Here is a 16,857-nt window from a genome sequence, read left to right as displayed (position 1 = left end):
TATACATATTTCAAAATATCTATTTAATTATAACATATATAAAAAAAGTAAAATTGTCTTTCTTTAATTTCGCCATGATAAAATAACAATAAAAATTTTAATTAAATTGTTTATTAATTTTGCCAATTTTCAATGTATAAATATTAAGTTATATATATATATAATTTAATATTTAATAAAATTATATATAATAATATTTAAACAAAATAATTATGTTCTAAATATACATAAAAAATATCGTGCACAAAAAAAATCGACGCTTATTCTTATTTGTTAAAATATTTCTTGATTTTTCTTTGGAAAAATATATTTTTATTATAATAGATCATTGTTTATTGAATTATTGTTGCTTGATAAATTGTATGTAAAATGTAAATTTCTGAATCTTTATTATAATAATAACAATATTACAATAATAATATAAAAAATATGAAAGAAGTATTTTAAATGTATTTTAATTAAAAGATATTTTTTGATATTTATATTTATACATATACATATATTGCATTGCCAAATAAGGCACTATCATTATAATGAACTTATATGTATGGACGGATAATTTGTTAATATGCTTATAAAATTTTTACGAAGACGCTTAGTAAGATCACTTACTAAAAAAAAAAAAAAATTGTATCTATTAAATAATTCACATGCTGAATCAAATATTGTGTATGTTTAATGTGTATATATAATGCATAATTGTATATGATGAGAACAAGTGTATTCTAACAAAATTAAAATGCAATTTATGCTCAGCTAGAGCTACTTATCACAATGTTAACACGCGAATTTATTTCTCATCGTGCTAGTATAAAAACGTATATTGTTTTACATTTGTTTGGCAGTGTAATACCATGTATTTGACATTTTTTTATTTTTATATTGTGTTTTTTTATTTGTTAGATTATTTAATTATTTAATTATTTGATTATTCGATAATTCCTAAGAATTATGTAAATTATTTTAAATATGTTTCATAAACAATTCTTTAAATTATCCTAATTGCAAATATTATCATTTTAACTATAAAATCTTGCATTATAAAAGATTTATCTACTTTGTTTAATATGTAAATATACTATTTTTTTTTTTACATAATTATTTACTTTAAGCTTTTTATATAAAATATATAATAACCTTTATAGTTCTTCAAATTCAAAATCTATTAATATCTATTAAATTAAGAACCAACCGAATATCGAGATCTCGACTTCAAACTACAAAAAGAAGATAAACATAAAATATTTTGTTCAATAATATTTCATTTTATCTTTTTTTTGAGTTCCAATAACTTAAATATTAAATATTAAGTTCGGTGGGCTAAACAATAATTGAATTGAAATTTTCTCCATATAAAAATTCTTTCATCATGAGCTATAATATATATTATAATATAAAACTTATAATCCAATAATGAACTTATTTCTGGCAGTTTTTCTTTTTACATTTATAAAAAATAATTGACTATTTCTATTTTATTTTTTATCAACAATTTACATTGCTGTCTCCAAAGGCTGACTTTTACTTCGCGCTCCAATTGAAAGTTGTGTCAATTCTGTTGGCTCATTTATCAAGAATACATCCAAATTAGTCTCTAACAAAACTTCACTTTTTGAACGTAAAGGTTTTTCTTCTCCAGTATCCAAATTAGTTTCTAATAATGCCTCACTCCTAGGTCTATCTTCATGATAATGATAAGGATGAGGTGGTATTGGAGGATTAAAGTTTGGAGCATATTCTGGAACAGGCTCTGATGTTTGACTTGGAGTTAATGTTGCATTATCATAACTGCGTTTTGAATCATAATCCATTGGACTGTAAGATACTGATGTTTCAATGTCATGTTTCAGTTCACTAATTGAATCAGTCAAGGCAAGGCTAGAATTCAATGGAAGAGTAGAAGTATTAAGATAAGAATTTTCGTTAATAGCATCAATAGCTGCAGTTTCGTCAGCAATAGTTTCTGTAACAGATTCTATAGGCCACACATTGGTGCTCCTTGAAGTAAATGTGGAATGATTTCTAAAACCTTCATTACGATAAGTTAAATCAAATACTGGATTTTCTGCGCTTTGTGAGGTGCCATATTGTTGAGTATTACTTTTGAAGTCACTTGTACTTGGAGAATATCTTAGATTGTGTGCTTCGTATACATCATAGCTTTGATTGTCTTCCATAGAAGAATTTAATTGAGATTTATCCATTGAATCTATGCTTCCGCCATTTAACATTCTTCTATAATCTAATGATTTTGAATTTAAAGTGTCTGTAGAGTGTTTTGTCTAAAAATATTTTTGATAATAATTACGTTAAGTTAATACGATAGATCATTATAGAAAAATTGATTGAAATAAGAAAATATTTACTGCAATAGGTTTGCGTCGATATGCAAGTTCAGTAAATCCAGATGTAGAGCCAACTGATCGTAAAGAATGCAAAGATTGTCTGATTGAATTTCGTCTTTCTAATCTTTCGAGATTTCTTCTTTTTGATTTAGATATCCAAAGTGCAATAGCTGCTGTTAATAATACTAAAGCTATGCCGGCTGATCCTAACACAGCCATTGCAATTATATCCTTTCTCCAGGATAATGGATCGATATTTACTCTAGGATCTGTAATGAAAAATATATCTTTTAATATATATTTTCTTAGAATAATAATAAATAATATATAATTAACATACCAATTTCACAAATGAAAGGACTTAGCTGATTACAGTAATCAATCTCAATACTTTGATAAGTGAAAGTTGTGCATTGATCTACCCGATCTAACTGTTGTACCCAAGCACGATCAGAATAATCATATCGAATCTGTTGTTTTCGCAAAAATTGCCAAAGTTCCAAATAATTACCCATAATGAATGGCATAGATGCATTCACAGACTAAGAATATAGAAACATATTTATAATAAATAAATTTATTATAAATTAGATAATTAAATACATCAAGAGTTGAATGATGACTCACTCTACAAAATTCTCGAGCACTAAAGAAATCCATGGGGGCACCAATATATATATAGCATGTATCGCCTACCAAATCCCATGCTGGTGGACATTTACCATTTAAAACGGATTCATTGTTCATGTGAAAAGGTTGATAATCAACTTGTAATAATTCTGGAGAATCTCCTCTATCTTTAATTCTACCAGCTACAGCTAGTGTTTCATTATATCCCCACCAATTATGTCGTGCATCTATATGAGATCTCCACATTTCTAGTTGCCTGTGTAATTAAAAATTATATTATAATTTTAATATTCGATAGTTAGAAAATATAAATATAACGTTAATATATAAAATAATATTAATATCTAAAATTATACATACTGTGATCTATTTGTTGTAAGCATTTCATAATCATTATCTGGATTGAAGAAAACATTATCCACATATTGCTGGCCAGGGGTTCCAGCAACTATTGTACTGCGACCATTAGAGTCCACTGCATAATTTCTAAAATCATTTTTTATAAAATTTATAAATAAAATTCATTACATTAAATAAAAAATAAAAGAATGAAGAATACATACTTATAAAAACCATTATGAGATGTGCTTTGATAAATAGGTAAGCGAACTCCATCAAATCCAGAAATTTCCAAAAGATGTGCACCAAGATTGGCATGCAAATAATTAAGAGTCATGTTGCTAACTACTTGTTTTAAAATAATATTATTATCATAAGGAGCATTATTCTTTGTAAAATAATTCCTAAATATAGTAACTTCTTGATAAGGACTGCTTTGACGACCTTCCACATATAAAGCAGGTTTATTAAAATTTTCTGCAAAAACATTATTGTGGATCCATCCTTCCAAAGAAGTCGCCGAGCCTCTAGAGTCAGCTCGAATTGAAAGACCACCTTGATTTTGTCGAACAGCATTGTTCTAAAATGAAAATAAATATAATATAATTAAGAAAAAATAAAAAATATTATTAAAAATATTGTAATAAATATAAAAATGCTTACTCTGAAGAATAAAGATTGTGTATTTTGCACATCTAACCATACAGCTGATTTGCAAGTTGAAAAATTACCATATAGTTTCTCACAATTATTCGTGAATTGATTATATTCAAGAGTCATCATAGCATTTACTTCACCAGCGCTAGCATATTTAATTGCTCCTTCACGACAGTTAGATATCACAGAATAAGAAATATTATGTTGCACATCACGATCTAAATGTGGAAGAAAAAAAACATTAATATTCTGTATTCTAGTTATATATTAAGTTTACTTACTGAATCCAATAGCAGAGATTGGTAAAGTAACTACTTCTGCTATAAATCCATGTACATTACTTGCACCATTAGCAAATAATCTTATACTAAGACTTGGTCCCTGAGTTCTAAATAATTTTTTCTCATTAATACTATTAGCTTCCAAGTGACCTATACTTTTAGCACTAATATTGTAAATATCTCCATCATATAAAGTAATTGTATCTGTTCGGCCAGGTTTTGCAGTAGAGTTAAATAGATTAAATTGCAAAAGCCTAAAAAATATAATATTAAATTTTAAGTTAAGTATATACAAAATTAATAAGATGATTTATATGAAGAAAATATAAACCTAAATCCAAAAGGTTTTGCTCTATAAGCACTGCGAAAAATTTTAACACAATTCACAGGATGATTATCATATTTATAATAAACTATAACTCGTTCTTCCAGAATAATTTCCTTAGTAGTATCACAAATATCAATCATACTAAATAAATGATAAGGAATACTAAGATCTTTAATTGGCGTAAACGAACTTTCATCTGCTTCGCGACCTTCTCCCGTTATTGAGAGTATATTCACGCCATTTCCAAGCACATTATTAATAGTATTGAATAATAATTCGATCTACATGAAGAAATATTATTAAGTAAATAATAATGGTATACATTCATATATATAGAAAATATTTCATTTAAAAAATAAAAAAAAATCTAATACAAACCGTGTGAGTCGGTGATATTACGTTAATTCCATGATAAGCGCTATGAGTAATATTAACGTGCATTATTATCGGAGATTTCATGATTGTTTGCAAAGCAGCTGATTTTTCAAAATGCAAAATTCCAGCACCAATAATATTAATATATTTTAAGGTCGATTCAACACGTCTTACAGTTTCGTGAGTTACAACATCGTGAATACGATGTTCATATAAATGATGTTCAAATTCACTATTGGCAATTCGTATTCCACCCCAGTAATCGTATATATTATCTAGATTCCGTTTTCCACAACTTATGAAAATGAATTGACTATCCCATGGACATTCATGTCGGTGTCCATATAACTCACTATTTAATCTAATTTGACAGTCTTCTAATTTCTCTTCTTTTCCAGTACACTAAAGTAAAATAAGTAAAATAAATAAAATATTTATTACATTTAGAAAATGAAGAAGCATAAGTTTAAAATATTTAAAATTTCTATATACCTGCAGTGGTTCTGGCCATGACCAAACGCGTATTAAAGAACCAGGATGAAGCTCATATCTATGATCATAGGACACATAAACATTAAGTACATCATAGCCTAATTGTCGACAAACTACTTGTGCATTTCTTTCAGTAAATCTAGTGTCACATAAAGGTATCCACTGTAATGTTGTTTTATTAAAAAATTCCAAGAATCCTATAAGAACATTTAATATTTATTTATAATAGAATATTAATATTTATATATGCATGAATGTACAGTAATATATTTATATATTATTATGTTATACATTATATTATTATATTTAAAATTACCTTCATTATATAAAGAAGAACATCGTCCATTTTTACAAAGACGAATAGTTTCCTCTGACATAGAAATGATTTTTTTATTTCTTCTTAATTTTTCGTTCGTTTTCAAATTGTTAACATCTTCACGGTCCATTGGTTTCATTATGATCTCATGATCAGGTGCTCCTACAGCTTTTAATGTTCCAAGAACAAGAATTCCAACGTTAGGAGCGAATTCCATAACAACATCTGGATAAATATGTAATGTAGCTTCTGGCATGATTGTAATATCTGATTTTACGATGTAAGGCTTATCTCTAGCATGAATAGATAGATTTTCTATTATACGTCCACCTAAATTATCTAAGTCTACTTCTTTTATAATCTGCCAGGATGCAGATACTGAAGAGTCAAAAGTATCACTGATTAAGAAAGGTCGATAATTAGCAACTGCATGATCATTCCAATCATCAAAATCGAAAATACTTTGTCTACAAATAAATAATAATAGAAAATTTTAAATAAATAAATACATATAAATATTTTTTTTATATGTATATTTCATGAAATAATTAATTACCTTATTTTAGTATCATTAGCAGTTCCCCACCAGTTCTCCGTCACATCGACTTCGTTATTAATTTTAGCTGTTCTAATGCCAGCCAATAATTCATAATCTAAAGAATTTTCACCAAATAAATTTCTATTTATTTGTACTTTTTGTATACCATGAAAACCAACAACATAACTAGGACTATTGTCTGTTCGACGTGCGCCCATACCAATTAAATCGTAACTATTTCGTTTAATTTCATTCTCATAAAAACGTGCATCGACATTTCCTAAAATTTCTGATTGACTGCTTGCCTTGAATTCCACCATATATATTCCAGTATTATTTTCAATATAATTGTAATTAATCTTCATTTTTTTCTCCATTCCTTGAATAGAGATTAAACCAGTTTTGCATCGATTTCCCTCAAATCGATTATAAGAAATATTTAAAGTAGCATAATGTCCATCAACTATAAAACCAAATTGCTCATTGTTTCGCCAAGTATTATTATCAAAGTATAATGTGTGCGTGAAATTTTCATTATATTGCCACACATCAGGTAAAAGTATTTCAAATCCTCCTCTTTTGTTTCTTTCAATTGTGCTATCTTGCATTATCCAATGGAAGAGATTATTCGAATATCTTGCATCACGACTGAACTGATATATTCCTTTACCATTGTCCGTAATTAAACTATCATTAATATGAATTGCAATTTCAGATATGTTATTTTGGAAAATATTCCAATGGGGTGAATATATATAAATAGCTTCCTCTTGATTATGAGAAATCTCACAAGCAACCAATTGTATAGTTTCATTTGTTTTTCGAAGAAAATGATCGCCAATTTCATCTAAATATCGATTGTAAAATGATGCAATTATACCTTTCTTGTTATTCTTTATTTTAGATTTAGTTACTAGCAATGTTGGAATAGGACCTTTTACAATTTTGCTTCGTATATCCTGCAAATTATAAATTTTTAATATATTTATTTTATTATATTTTATTATATTTTTATTTTATTGGATTATATTTATATTATTAAATGTTTAATATGTTAATTTTATACCTGTATCGGAGCTTGAAGAGACGTAATAACAAAAACAGCTCCTCCAAGTGCATTTATGCCACTATCATATTCTAGAATTACAGCGAAAGAAGTTGATGTTACAGGAAATATTGCCAAATCGCGTTTTAAATTCCAAGTTTCACGACTAAGATCAACATATTGTGAATCATGTAAAATAATTTGTTCTGTACTACGATTTTCAATAGGATTTAAAAGTTGAATACCAATAATGTATCCCGGTGTACACTATAAATAAAATAAGCAAATAAGAAATCATATTTCTTTCAAAACAGGAAAAAATATCGATCCTTTTGATAGATAAACTTACTCTAATAACAATACGATTTTGAATAGGATCACCAGTAATTTTAGTTGTTATTATATATTTAGTTTCTTCATTAGCCAATTCAATATTTTGTACATGAGGTATAACATAAGGTATAACTATTGGATTATATGATAAATCAACTAAATCTGGTACCCGCAAAAACCATCCTGCGAATTCTCTTTGTTGAACTGCAGAAAGAGCAGGATTATGTCTTATTCCTGCAACTTTATTGTTTTCAATTCGAGAATTAATAATTTCCATTCCTAATTGTTTGAAACTAATTCCACTGCCTCCATTTCGTGAAAAATCACTATTTCTGACAGTATTTACAGCATCTGCTGAATATATATCTGAATATAAAATTCCTAAACCATCTTGTAGATTGTTAATTATTCGAACATTATCTAATGAATGTTTTGAAAAATCGATTTGAAGAGCTAAAAATCAAATATTTTTTATAACATAAAAATTATTAGATACAATTATAATACAAAATATTACCTGGTTTGAAAGAATTAGTACTATAGTCGAGCAAGCCTGCTTTTTCTATTGTTACAAATTGGAGATCACTTCTCAAAGCTAATGGTCCTAGTCGTATACCCGCCCATGCTGCTTCTGAACATCTGACACCTACATCATTCTCATGAGTACAAGAATTTTCAAAATTCTGCTCCGTTTCCGCTTTACATTTTGATATATCATTATCATTCTCACTACATCTAACATTACTTAAAATAATGTCTTCATTGATACCAGCATTTGGAATTTGAGAACGTTCCATAAACCAATTGTCAGGATCTAAAGTGAAACCTAATTGGTGACAGATAAGAGCTGCATCTCGAATTGTCCAACCATAATTACAAACTGTTCCCCATTTTTCACCTATTTTTACCTGTAGGATATAAATTAGAATTTATTCTATAAATCAATGTCTGATGATTTTAAATAAATAAATTTTACTTGTAATCTTCCTTCAAGATTTGTTTTTCCTCCAAGAAGCCTTACAGATGCAAATTCCATTTCATTTATTTCATTGAATCCTTCGTTCATAAAAGTTTCGTTAGCTGAATCCGTAATTATTTCTTCTTTCAGTGTAAATAAAATATCACTTGGTCGTTTTCCATGGGCATCTAATGATCCAGCAACCATCATGCCTACAGCTGGTGGAAAACGTAAAGTGACACCAGGCTGAAGAATCAATTTTCCACCTGGTCGTACATTAATATCTCGTTCGACAATGTATTCACCAGAACTTAATAATTCAAGACCATCAACTTCACCACCAACTAAATTTGTACCAGGCGTCAAGAATCGTGGTACAAATGTTGGATTTGAAATAATTGTATTGGCCCCTGGATTACTACTATGTAATAAGTACGGCAAATATTCAATTTTAGCAAGATTGTATCTGTCTTTTCTGAAATGGAATAGCATATTAAAAATTTAGCTTATTAAAACTAAGTTTTTATAAATAAATGGAAAAAAAAAATATAATATAGACCTATGGAATAATCTCTCAAATATTTTATTCTCTTCAGCAAATCCAAGCCAATTATAAGTACAATTAATAATTTTACTTTGATCTTCTAAATGCGAGCCAATTTCATATCGTGATTCAGGATTATGTAAAATATTACGAAAAATTTTGACATTGCTTGATGAAACAACAACTGCAGCTGCAACCCTGGAACGCGGAATTAATCTGGATCTTATAGTACTGCCATTATCAAATAGTTCTCGAACACGATTATCTCGTAAAAAATTTCTAGTGAATAATAATTTTTGTACATCACTATATGGTGAAAGTCCAATGTTGACTACAAAAGCACCACGATTATTATAAAATTCATTATATCTAATAATGATATCCGTAGGTAGAATATTAAATTCTTCATAAAGTGGATTTTTGATTAATATACAACCATTAGATTGTTCTCTAAAATGATTATATTCTATTGTTGCTTTTAAATTGAGAACAGGAAACAGTTTAATTCCAAATTTTGCATTTTGTACGAAAGAATTGTGACCAATTTGAAGTCTCAATAATCCTTCATTCTGTCTCCAACTAGATTCCACTTGCACCGCAGTCTCAGCGCTACTATTGAACCAATTACCCGTCACATTCACATACGAATTACCAGTTGCATTTCCAACCTGTAGATAATATAAATATTTACACTAATTATGGATATTTGTTTATATTATTTAATTTATAATATATTAAGTATAAAATTTATATATATATCTTTTAAAATATATATACTTACTAGAATGCCAATATCTTTGTTTCGAAATATCTGTGAATATTCTATTATAGTAGTTTGATTAAAATAGAGATATTCTGTTGTTAAACTATCATTTAACCATACTGCAAAACCATAACCTTGATTGGAGGAAATACTTGTCCGGGATATATTGCGATTTCCTCCTGTGAGTGTAATGTTCACACCATCTCCCATATTAAAAGATATACGACTACTTGTAATATTCACATCCGCGGCACCACCTAATACATGCACACCAGCTAAGTGTTTATTGCCAGATACAGAGGTTTCATGGATATGTAGAGCTGATCGTAATTTTTCTATTGCGATTCCTCTTCCATTATTACCAGCTATAATACTTCCAGTCACGTTAAGATCGCAGATTTTTTCTAGAATAAAATATGCTAGTTTTTATAATTATTCTAAACAAATATATAAAAATATTTCTTTAAATCATAATTATAAAAACTCAATTTTGCTATGTTTAAAATCTTTTTAGCAATTTACAAAAATTCAAATCTTTATGTAACTAAATATTTTATTTGAAAATTCTATTAAAATTTAATTATTTCATGATAATTTATTAAAATTTTTTAATTCTTTGAAACTTACTGTAGCCTGAAGATAAACGAACGAAAACAATCGTATTTGTGCGTGGTTCAGCGATAAATTTTATATATAAATTCTGTCTAGTTGTTGTAACACTTTGAGGCAGTGTACCATTTTTCACTTTTATTCTGGCTAACAACTTTTCTGTTTCACTTATGCCATCATAAATTTCTATCATAGCGCTATTATTTCTATCAGTTTTCATTTGCAAAAAATACATAGTCAACACATGTCCTGGTCTCGTGAAGATATGCTAATATTAAAGCAAATATTACATTTTTATATATTTTTAATAATTAATTATAAAATAATTTATAAATTCATTTACTTGTGGACAATGTTTTATATTAGGCGCATATTTGCTTTGTTCCATAGATATTATAACAGGAAAGGTTTGACTAGCTGTAGTTGGGAATGTGCATAAATCGAACACCTCTGTACGATCTAATCTTTCATCAGGTCGTTCATCAAAATTAACGTATTTAATTCCATCAGCACCATTGTCCAATATATTACAATCATTAATACATGTCATTCCAGATGAACTATTTACATAAATTCCATATCCTGTAATTTAAAGATGAAATAATATTTGCAATTAATTAATCAATATGATAGTAAATTTAAAATTACCTCTATTGTTTTGAACAGTACAGTTGTTAATTATGACAGGAGCATCGGGTTTAGTAACATTAATGCCTGTAAAGGCATTATGAAGAACTGAAATCGATTCCATTTGCGGTGGAACACCTTCGACATCAACTGCGGAATTAACATTGTATTCTCGGCCTGTTCCTGCATATCTTTTAAACAAAAACAATACCAAAAATAAGTTCATTAAATTTTTAAAAACTAAGAAACTATTTTAATAGAATTTTAATAGAAATTATATTTTAATAGAAATACTTACTGTATTACAACGTTTCGTAAAATTGACTTTGATTTTCGTATATAAAGCGTATTCTCTTGGATCAATGGTCGAGTATATAATGCTTCCTCAAAACGAATACCTCGCCAATGTTTTATCGTCTTCGTAGCTCCATCATGACGAGGTAGACAAGATATTCCCAAATCAGGATGATAATCTGAAATCTTACGATATTGATGCTCTTTCACTAACTTATATTTATAAATTCAGTTAAAACTTTACCACAAACACCGCCACCAAGTTGTCTTTCAGACCATTTCTCGCAATTCATTAAAGACATCTCCGTGCCTCGGCAACCCGGTTGTTCATAAAGTAATCGTGGCTTTGCAGGCCATTGTCGGTCCAACCACGACCACCATCTTCCACCTTGAAAACCCAGCTGTCTGCATGCCGTTTCTAAATCAGCTCTGGTCCAACTGTACATTGATACATTAAGATATCAATATATGTATTAAGAATAAAAATATTTATATAAAATATTTATATTTACATAAATGAACGATGAATACTTACTTCCGAGAATTCGTACATATAGCTCTCCAATCACCACGATGAAAAAGTTCCAGTCTACCTTCAAATGGAGTTGATCCATCGACTAATCGGACCAAAAGTGGTGATTCGACGGGATGAACTTTATTCGTTTCTGCTGCAGTTAATACAATTGGTGCTTGTGGTTCTCCCTTAAATCAGAAATTAACGATGTTATCTATATGTATAAATTTGATATTTTTTTCTGTATTCGAAATAATAAATTTCAAATTTAATACTTAATGCTCACTGTATATCTTTTTGGAATCAATATAATCTAGTATTTATTTAGTATTCTACTTTTTAATATTCCAAATTCATTCTTCGATGTTAATTTTTTGATTGAATTTTTTAATTAAATATTAGACGTTCGATTATCCAATATTCAATATTAAATTGTCAAATCACAAACAATTTCTTTCAATTTCAAATCATCTTTTTATTTTAGAACTTAGATATATTTATAAAGATACAAAATTCTAACCACAGACTGGAAATAAATTTTTCTTTCTATTTTCTTAAGAATTAATCAGGAGGGTTTACGGTTGATCCGTGATCAAGAATAGTTCATGTACGCGTATAAGGTGAAAGGAAGATCTTATTTGAGTCCAAGCATAAGAGGATTAGCGAGGTCAGAAGTTAACAATTCAGGCCAAGAACTGCTGTTTGATCTGTGACCTAAGATGCATCGCGTGAGGCAGTATAGCATAGAGCTGATTCATTCGTTCATGTTACTTTTTTTTACAGTGTGCTTCATATCATGTTTTTTAATCACTTTATTAGTTATCTTCTCGATAACTTTCGCTAACTGGTCTCATGGAAACGTTATAATTAGAAATCCCTCGTTTAAATAGATTACTTGCATTCGTTTTCTTTTAATCTCACTAGAGGCTTCCCTTAGAGGCTACAATATCGGTGAACAATTCTAGCTTTAAGCCTTTAAATGCCTATCAGATGTACGTCACGCGAGGATAATATCGTTAAAAGTAGCAGGAATTTGTTTACTTTCAGTGTATTCATTTATGGGCAAAAAAATAGAATTCTAATTTAAAATATAAATAGTTTTTTCTTTATTTCACAATGGCGATTAGTGTAATTTATTTAAATAAAATTACTAGAAATGAAAAAGTAAAAAAAATAATAAAATATAATTTATATTCATACATCTATGCTAGAAAATATATCATAATATATTAATAGATAGAAAACACTTTTAATTTATATAAGATACCTGAAAAATTTCAGTATATCTATCTAAATTATTTTCGAATCTTATCTATATCCTTATCTCGCTGAAAAAACTGAAAAATCTAAAAAGAAGATAAGATATAAGATCAGGTTATAAACGAACTTTCTATTAATTCCAATTCTCTTTATTTTAATAAGTATTTGTTTTCCGACGATTGGAATATTAATGCCTATTCTGTGCATCAGCCTGTGTACTTACGTACGTAATAAATGGGTAGTGCAATCCTACATTGTCGCTACGTGATGCGAATAAACTAACAATCAGCTCAACTTGCATGTTTCTAGAATTTCCGGTCATTCAGCATCCTTTGAAAAAAAGATATTTTATTCCTCAAATCCCTTTCTTTCATAGCAGATTTAAATGTATCATTTCACAATTTCCTTGATTTAACTTTAATTTTATTTTCGAATCTGTTTCATAGGAGAAAATGATGAGATTAGATAATTAATTAATTATTTTCCGTTATTTATGAAACTTTCTTCAGTGAATTCTTTCGAAAGGAAACCGAAATAGGCGAAGAATGGAAACAAAATGGAACTTAAATAGCACGTAACGAGAAATAAAATAATCTTCGAGTATTTGAATATTCGAGATTCAGATAAATTCTTAATATTGGAAAGATATTTAAATATACTTTTACAAGGAACTAATTATATAGAATTCATTCTAGATAACGAAAGAATAATATGATCCTTAAATGAAAAAATTAGTCTAAGATTCTTAAGATACTTTTAAATATTTAAATATTATAATAATTATTAGAAATAATTAATAAATTCTTTGTCCTATAATATAAAATTACATATATTATTATATTATTATATTATTCAAAATATTTAATATCAATTATCAATATCAATTATTAATAATATATTTAATATCAATTATAATACATTTAATTGTTAAATATAATATTAATTTATAGGAATTATTATGAGAATTACTTAACTTAATTTAACTTTTTATTTAACTTAAATAAATAAAACTTATGAAATTAATATTGTAGCTTAATAAATGATTAAAATTTTATAAATCATATTTTTTTGGAAAATTACAAGAAGGTAAGCGTAATTTTTTATCATTTATCAGCACCATAGTAATATCGATTCTGAAAGATGCTATATTTGTTTAAGAATAAAAATTATAAAGAAAATTATTAGATATTAATTATATGAATAAGTTTGTAAAGAACTATAAAAATTTTGTGAATTATGGTGAAATCTAATTGGAAATATAGTCATAAAATTTTCTTGGAACTTGAATTATCACTATTCGTCACTTGTGGCATGTTCATAATAACACGTGTATAATCATAGATGACTTACATTCATTCAACGTAGCATATTCAAATATTCATATATTTATATAAATGTTCATAATAATAATTCATATTTTTATTGCTAATCAATTTATTCTTTTGTAATATTTTTTACTTCAAATTAAATGATTAAATTTTTTTAAATATATATATATATTAAATTTATATATATATATATATTTTAAATATATTTTTTTAAATATATTTATTAAATTTATTCATTTATTGATTCAAATAATTGTAATTTATTTCAGTAATATTTTATTTTTTTAAATAACTTTATTTATAAATTTATTCTATTCTGTCGATAACTTTTATTGTTTATTTATTAATATTAATATTTACTTTATTGTCATATATATATATATATATATATATCACAATAATATGAATTTAATTTAATTTAATTTAATTATTAAATTAATTTAATTATTTCTAAAGCATTACCTTTGCAGTTATGATACCACGAACCGTGATTCCGATCATAGGACCAAATCGGATTTCTACCCCTGATTCTATCACGAGTTCGCCCTCATGTTCCACGAACAAATCTTCTCGCACCAGATAAGGACTCTTTGATCTTTCCAATAATCGTTGACCCTGAACAATGTGGCCACCGTGTAATTCCGTAACATCATCATTGGAATTACTGATATTGATGAAAATCGGTTCAGTGTAATAAATTGACGTTTGATCAAATCCTTCTTCTGACTGTCCATGAACAGTCAAAAAAGTTAGTAAGAAACACAAAATACGCATTTTTTTCGACACTTTCACTAGATTTTCTTTTTTAATATAATAATTATTATTAGATTAATTTTAAAAAATCACTTGAATGATTCATCACTTTAAAAAAATAAAGTCATTTTAAAAAATAAAATTCTTCGCACAATATTAATCACTAATTTTTATTAAGAATAATAACAGGTTTTAATTTTTTACTTAATTGTTTCTTATTTCGTTTAAAAATTTCATTAGATTGTGGTGACACTTGTTGCAACATTTTGATAATTCTACATACACTGTTTTTTAAAAAGATAGTAATATTTATTTAAAATAAAATAGTTCATCAAAAATATTAAGTATTTTGATTGTTACGATTTTCTTTTTATGAATTTTGTTATTTATTGTGACACTACAATACATCGATAAACGATGATTCGATTTATTAATCAAATCTATATTTTCACTAAATGTATCATTGTAACGATCGTTGATTATTATCAATATAACATTTTTAATGTTTATATAGAAACATAATAATATTTGGATAAATTTTTAATTTCAGAAAATTAATCAATATTTTTTATTAATCACATTTAAATAATTTTTTTAGTTATATAAAATATTTTTATTATCATTTCATTGAAAATTTCTTTTGATTAATTTAAATCATAATTTTTTCTCAACATAGTCAGTTTAGATCTTATAAATCACGACCAAAATTGATTCTTCACGCGGCAATACTGGAACTTTTACACAAATGCAGAGCTATACTGTATTTTAAATTCGAGCGTTAACCTTTCTCTCGTGTTTCTTTACGCGCGAGAGATTGCAGCTCGACTGTGGCGACTCGGTTACACTGCTGTTGTTAGTCTCCCGTCATGAAAGTCTTTACCAATCACAATCTAAAAGACGCCGTTTATTTTTATGCATCCTAATAATATAATAAAAAAATCTATTCACTATTTTTCATATATTATAGTTTATATCAAGATTCCTCCAAGATTACATTTCAATGCAATAATTATTTAAAATTAAACTTAAAGTAACAATCATTCAATAATATCAAAAGATTTTATATAATTTATGATATTAGTAACGAACAAATAAATATAAATTGCAATTTATAGTACAATAGTCACCTGGCGTCATATTGGGCGCGGTTTAACTGGTTTTCAATTCGTTATATTCTTGTAATCTCTTCAATAATCGCGTCTTACCTCGCGTCGTTCTCCAGGCCCACTGTTCCTACCATAAGGAACTATAGTATTATTACTACCACCTACTAATGCTGAAAGGTAAAGATTGTCACGTGACATGGTTGAGTATAATACGTCACATAGGTTGTGAAACAGGTGAGTTCCTCTTGAAGCTCAGAACCTGTCTTTATTTTAATCCTTTATAACTTTTGAGAATTTTGAATTCATCATATCAATTATATTATTTTCTAAATTATTTTAAATTAAATAAAATTAGACATATTAAAAAATTTAATTTATAAAAAAATTAAATTTATAAAAAAAACTATTTTATAAATATTTTA

General features: G+C 27.1%; 1 protein-coding gene across 3 annotated transcripts; it reads right to left on the bottom strand.

Annotated features, from left to right (window-relative positions):
- Window positions 1–1,351: 1,351 nt before the first annotated feature.
- LOC122712451 (protein bark beetle) lies at window positions 1,352–16,554 on the bottom strand. 3 transcript variants are annotated; one of them, XM_043932142.1, is made up of 27 exons: window positions 16,457–16,554; window positions 15,039–16,248; window positions 12,010–12,176; window positions 11,719–11,912; window positions 11,479–11,653; window positions 11,202–11,371; window positions 10,897–11,135; window positions 10,572–10,821; window positions 9,963–10,348; window positions 9,197–9,849; window positions 8,656–9,112; window positions 8,197–8,587; window positions 7,696–8,132; window positions 7,368–7,613; window positions 6,320–7,260; window positions 5,764–6,230; window positions 5,448–5,644; window positions 4,959–5,357; window positions 4,584–4,861; window positions 4,253–4,506; window positions 3,978–4,189; window positions 3,539–3,894; window positions 3,336–3,461; window positions 2,973–3,231; window positions 2,686–2,887; window positions 2,367–2,614; window positions 1,352–2,282 (listed from the first exon to the last, which is right to left on the bottom strand). In XM_043932142.1, the coding sequence occupies exons 2-27, from the start codon at window positions 15,348–15,350 to the stop codon at window positions 1,494–1,496; spliced, it is 8,805 nt and encodes a 2,934-aa protein (XP_043788077.1). In that variant the 5' UTR covers window positions 15,351–16,248; window positions 16,457–16,554; the 3' UTR covers window positions 1,352–1,493. The 3 variants fall into 3 exon arrangements, with proteins under 3 accessions (XP_043788077.1, XP_043788076.1, XP_043788078.1); XM_043932141.1 differs by having other exon boundaries at window positions 15,039–16,219; window positions 16,457–16,549; XM_043932143.1 differs by having other exon boundaries at window positions 7,696–8,030; window positions 15,039–16,219; window positions 16,457–16,549.
- Between the last annotated feature and the right edge of the window lie 303 nt (window positions 16,555–16,857).

Source organism: Apis laboriosa, unplaced genomic scaffold (genome assembly GCF_014066325.1).
Source record: "Apis laboriosa isolate Shangri-la unplaced genomic scaffold, ASM1406632v1 scaffold202_cov151, whole genome shotgun sequence".
Classification (NCBI taxonomy): Eukaryota; Metazoa; Arthropoda; class Insecta; order Hymenoptera; family Apidae; genus Apis; species Apis laboriosa.
Note: the sequence above shows the minus strand (reverse complement) of the source record. Positions and strands in the feature narration are given on the sequence as shown.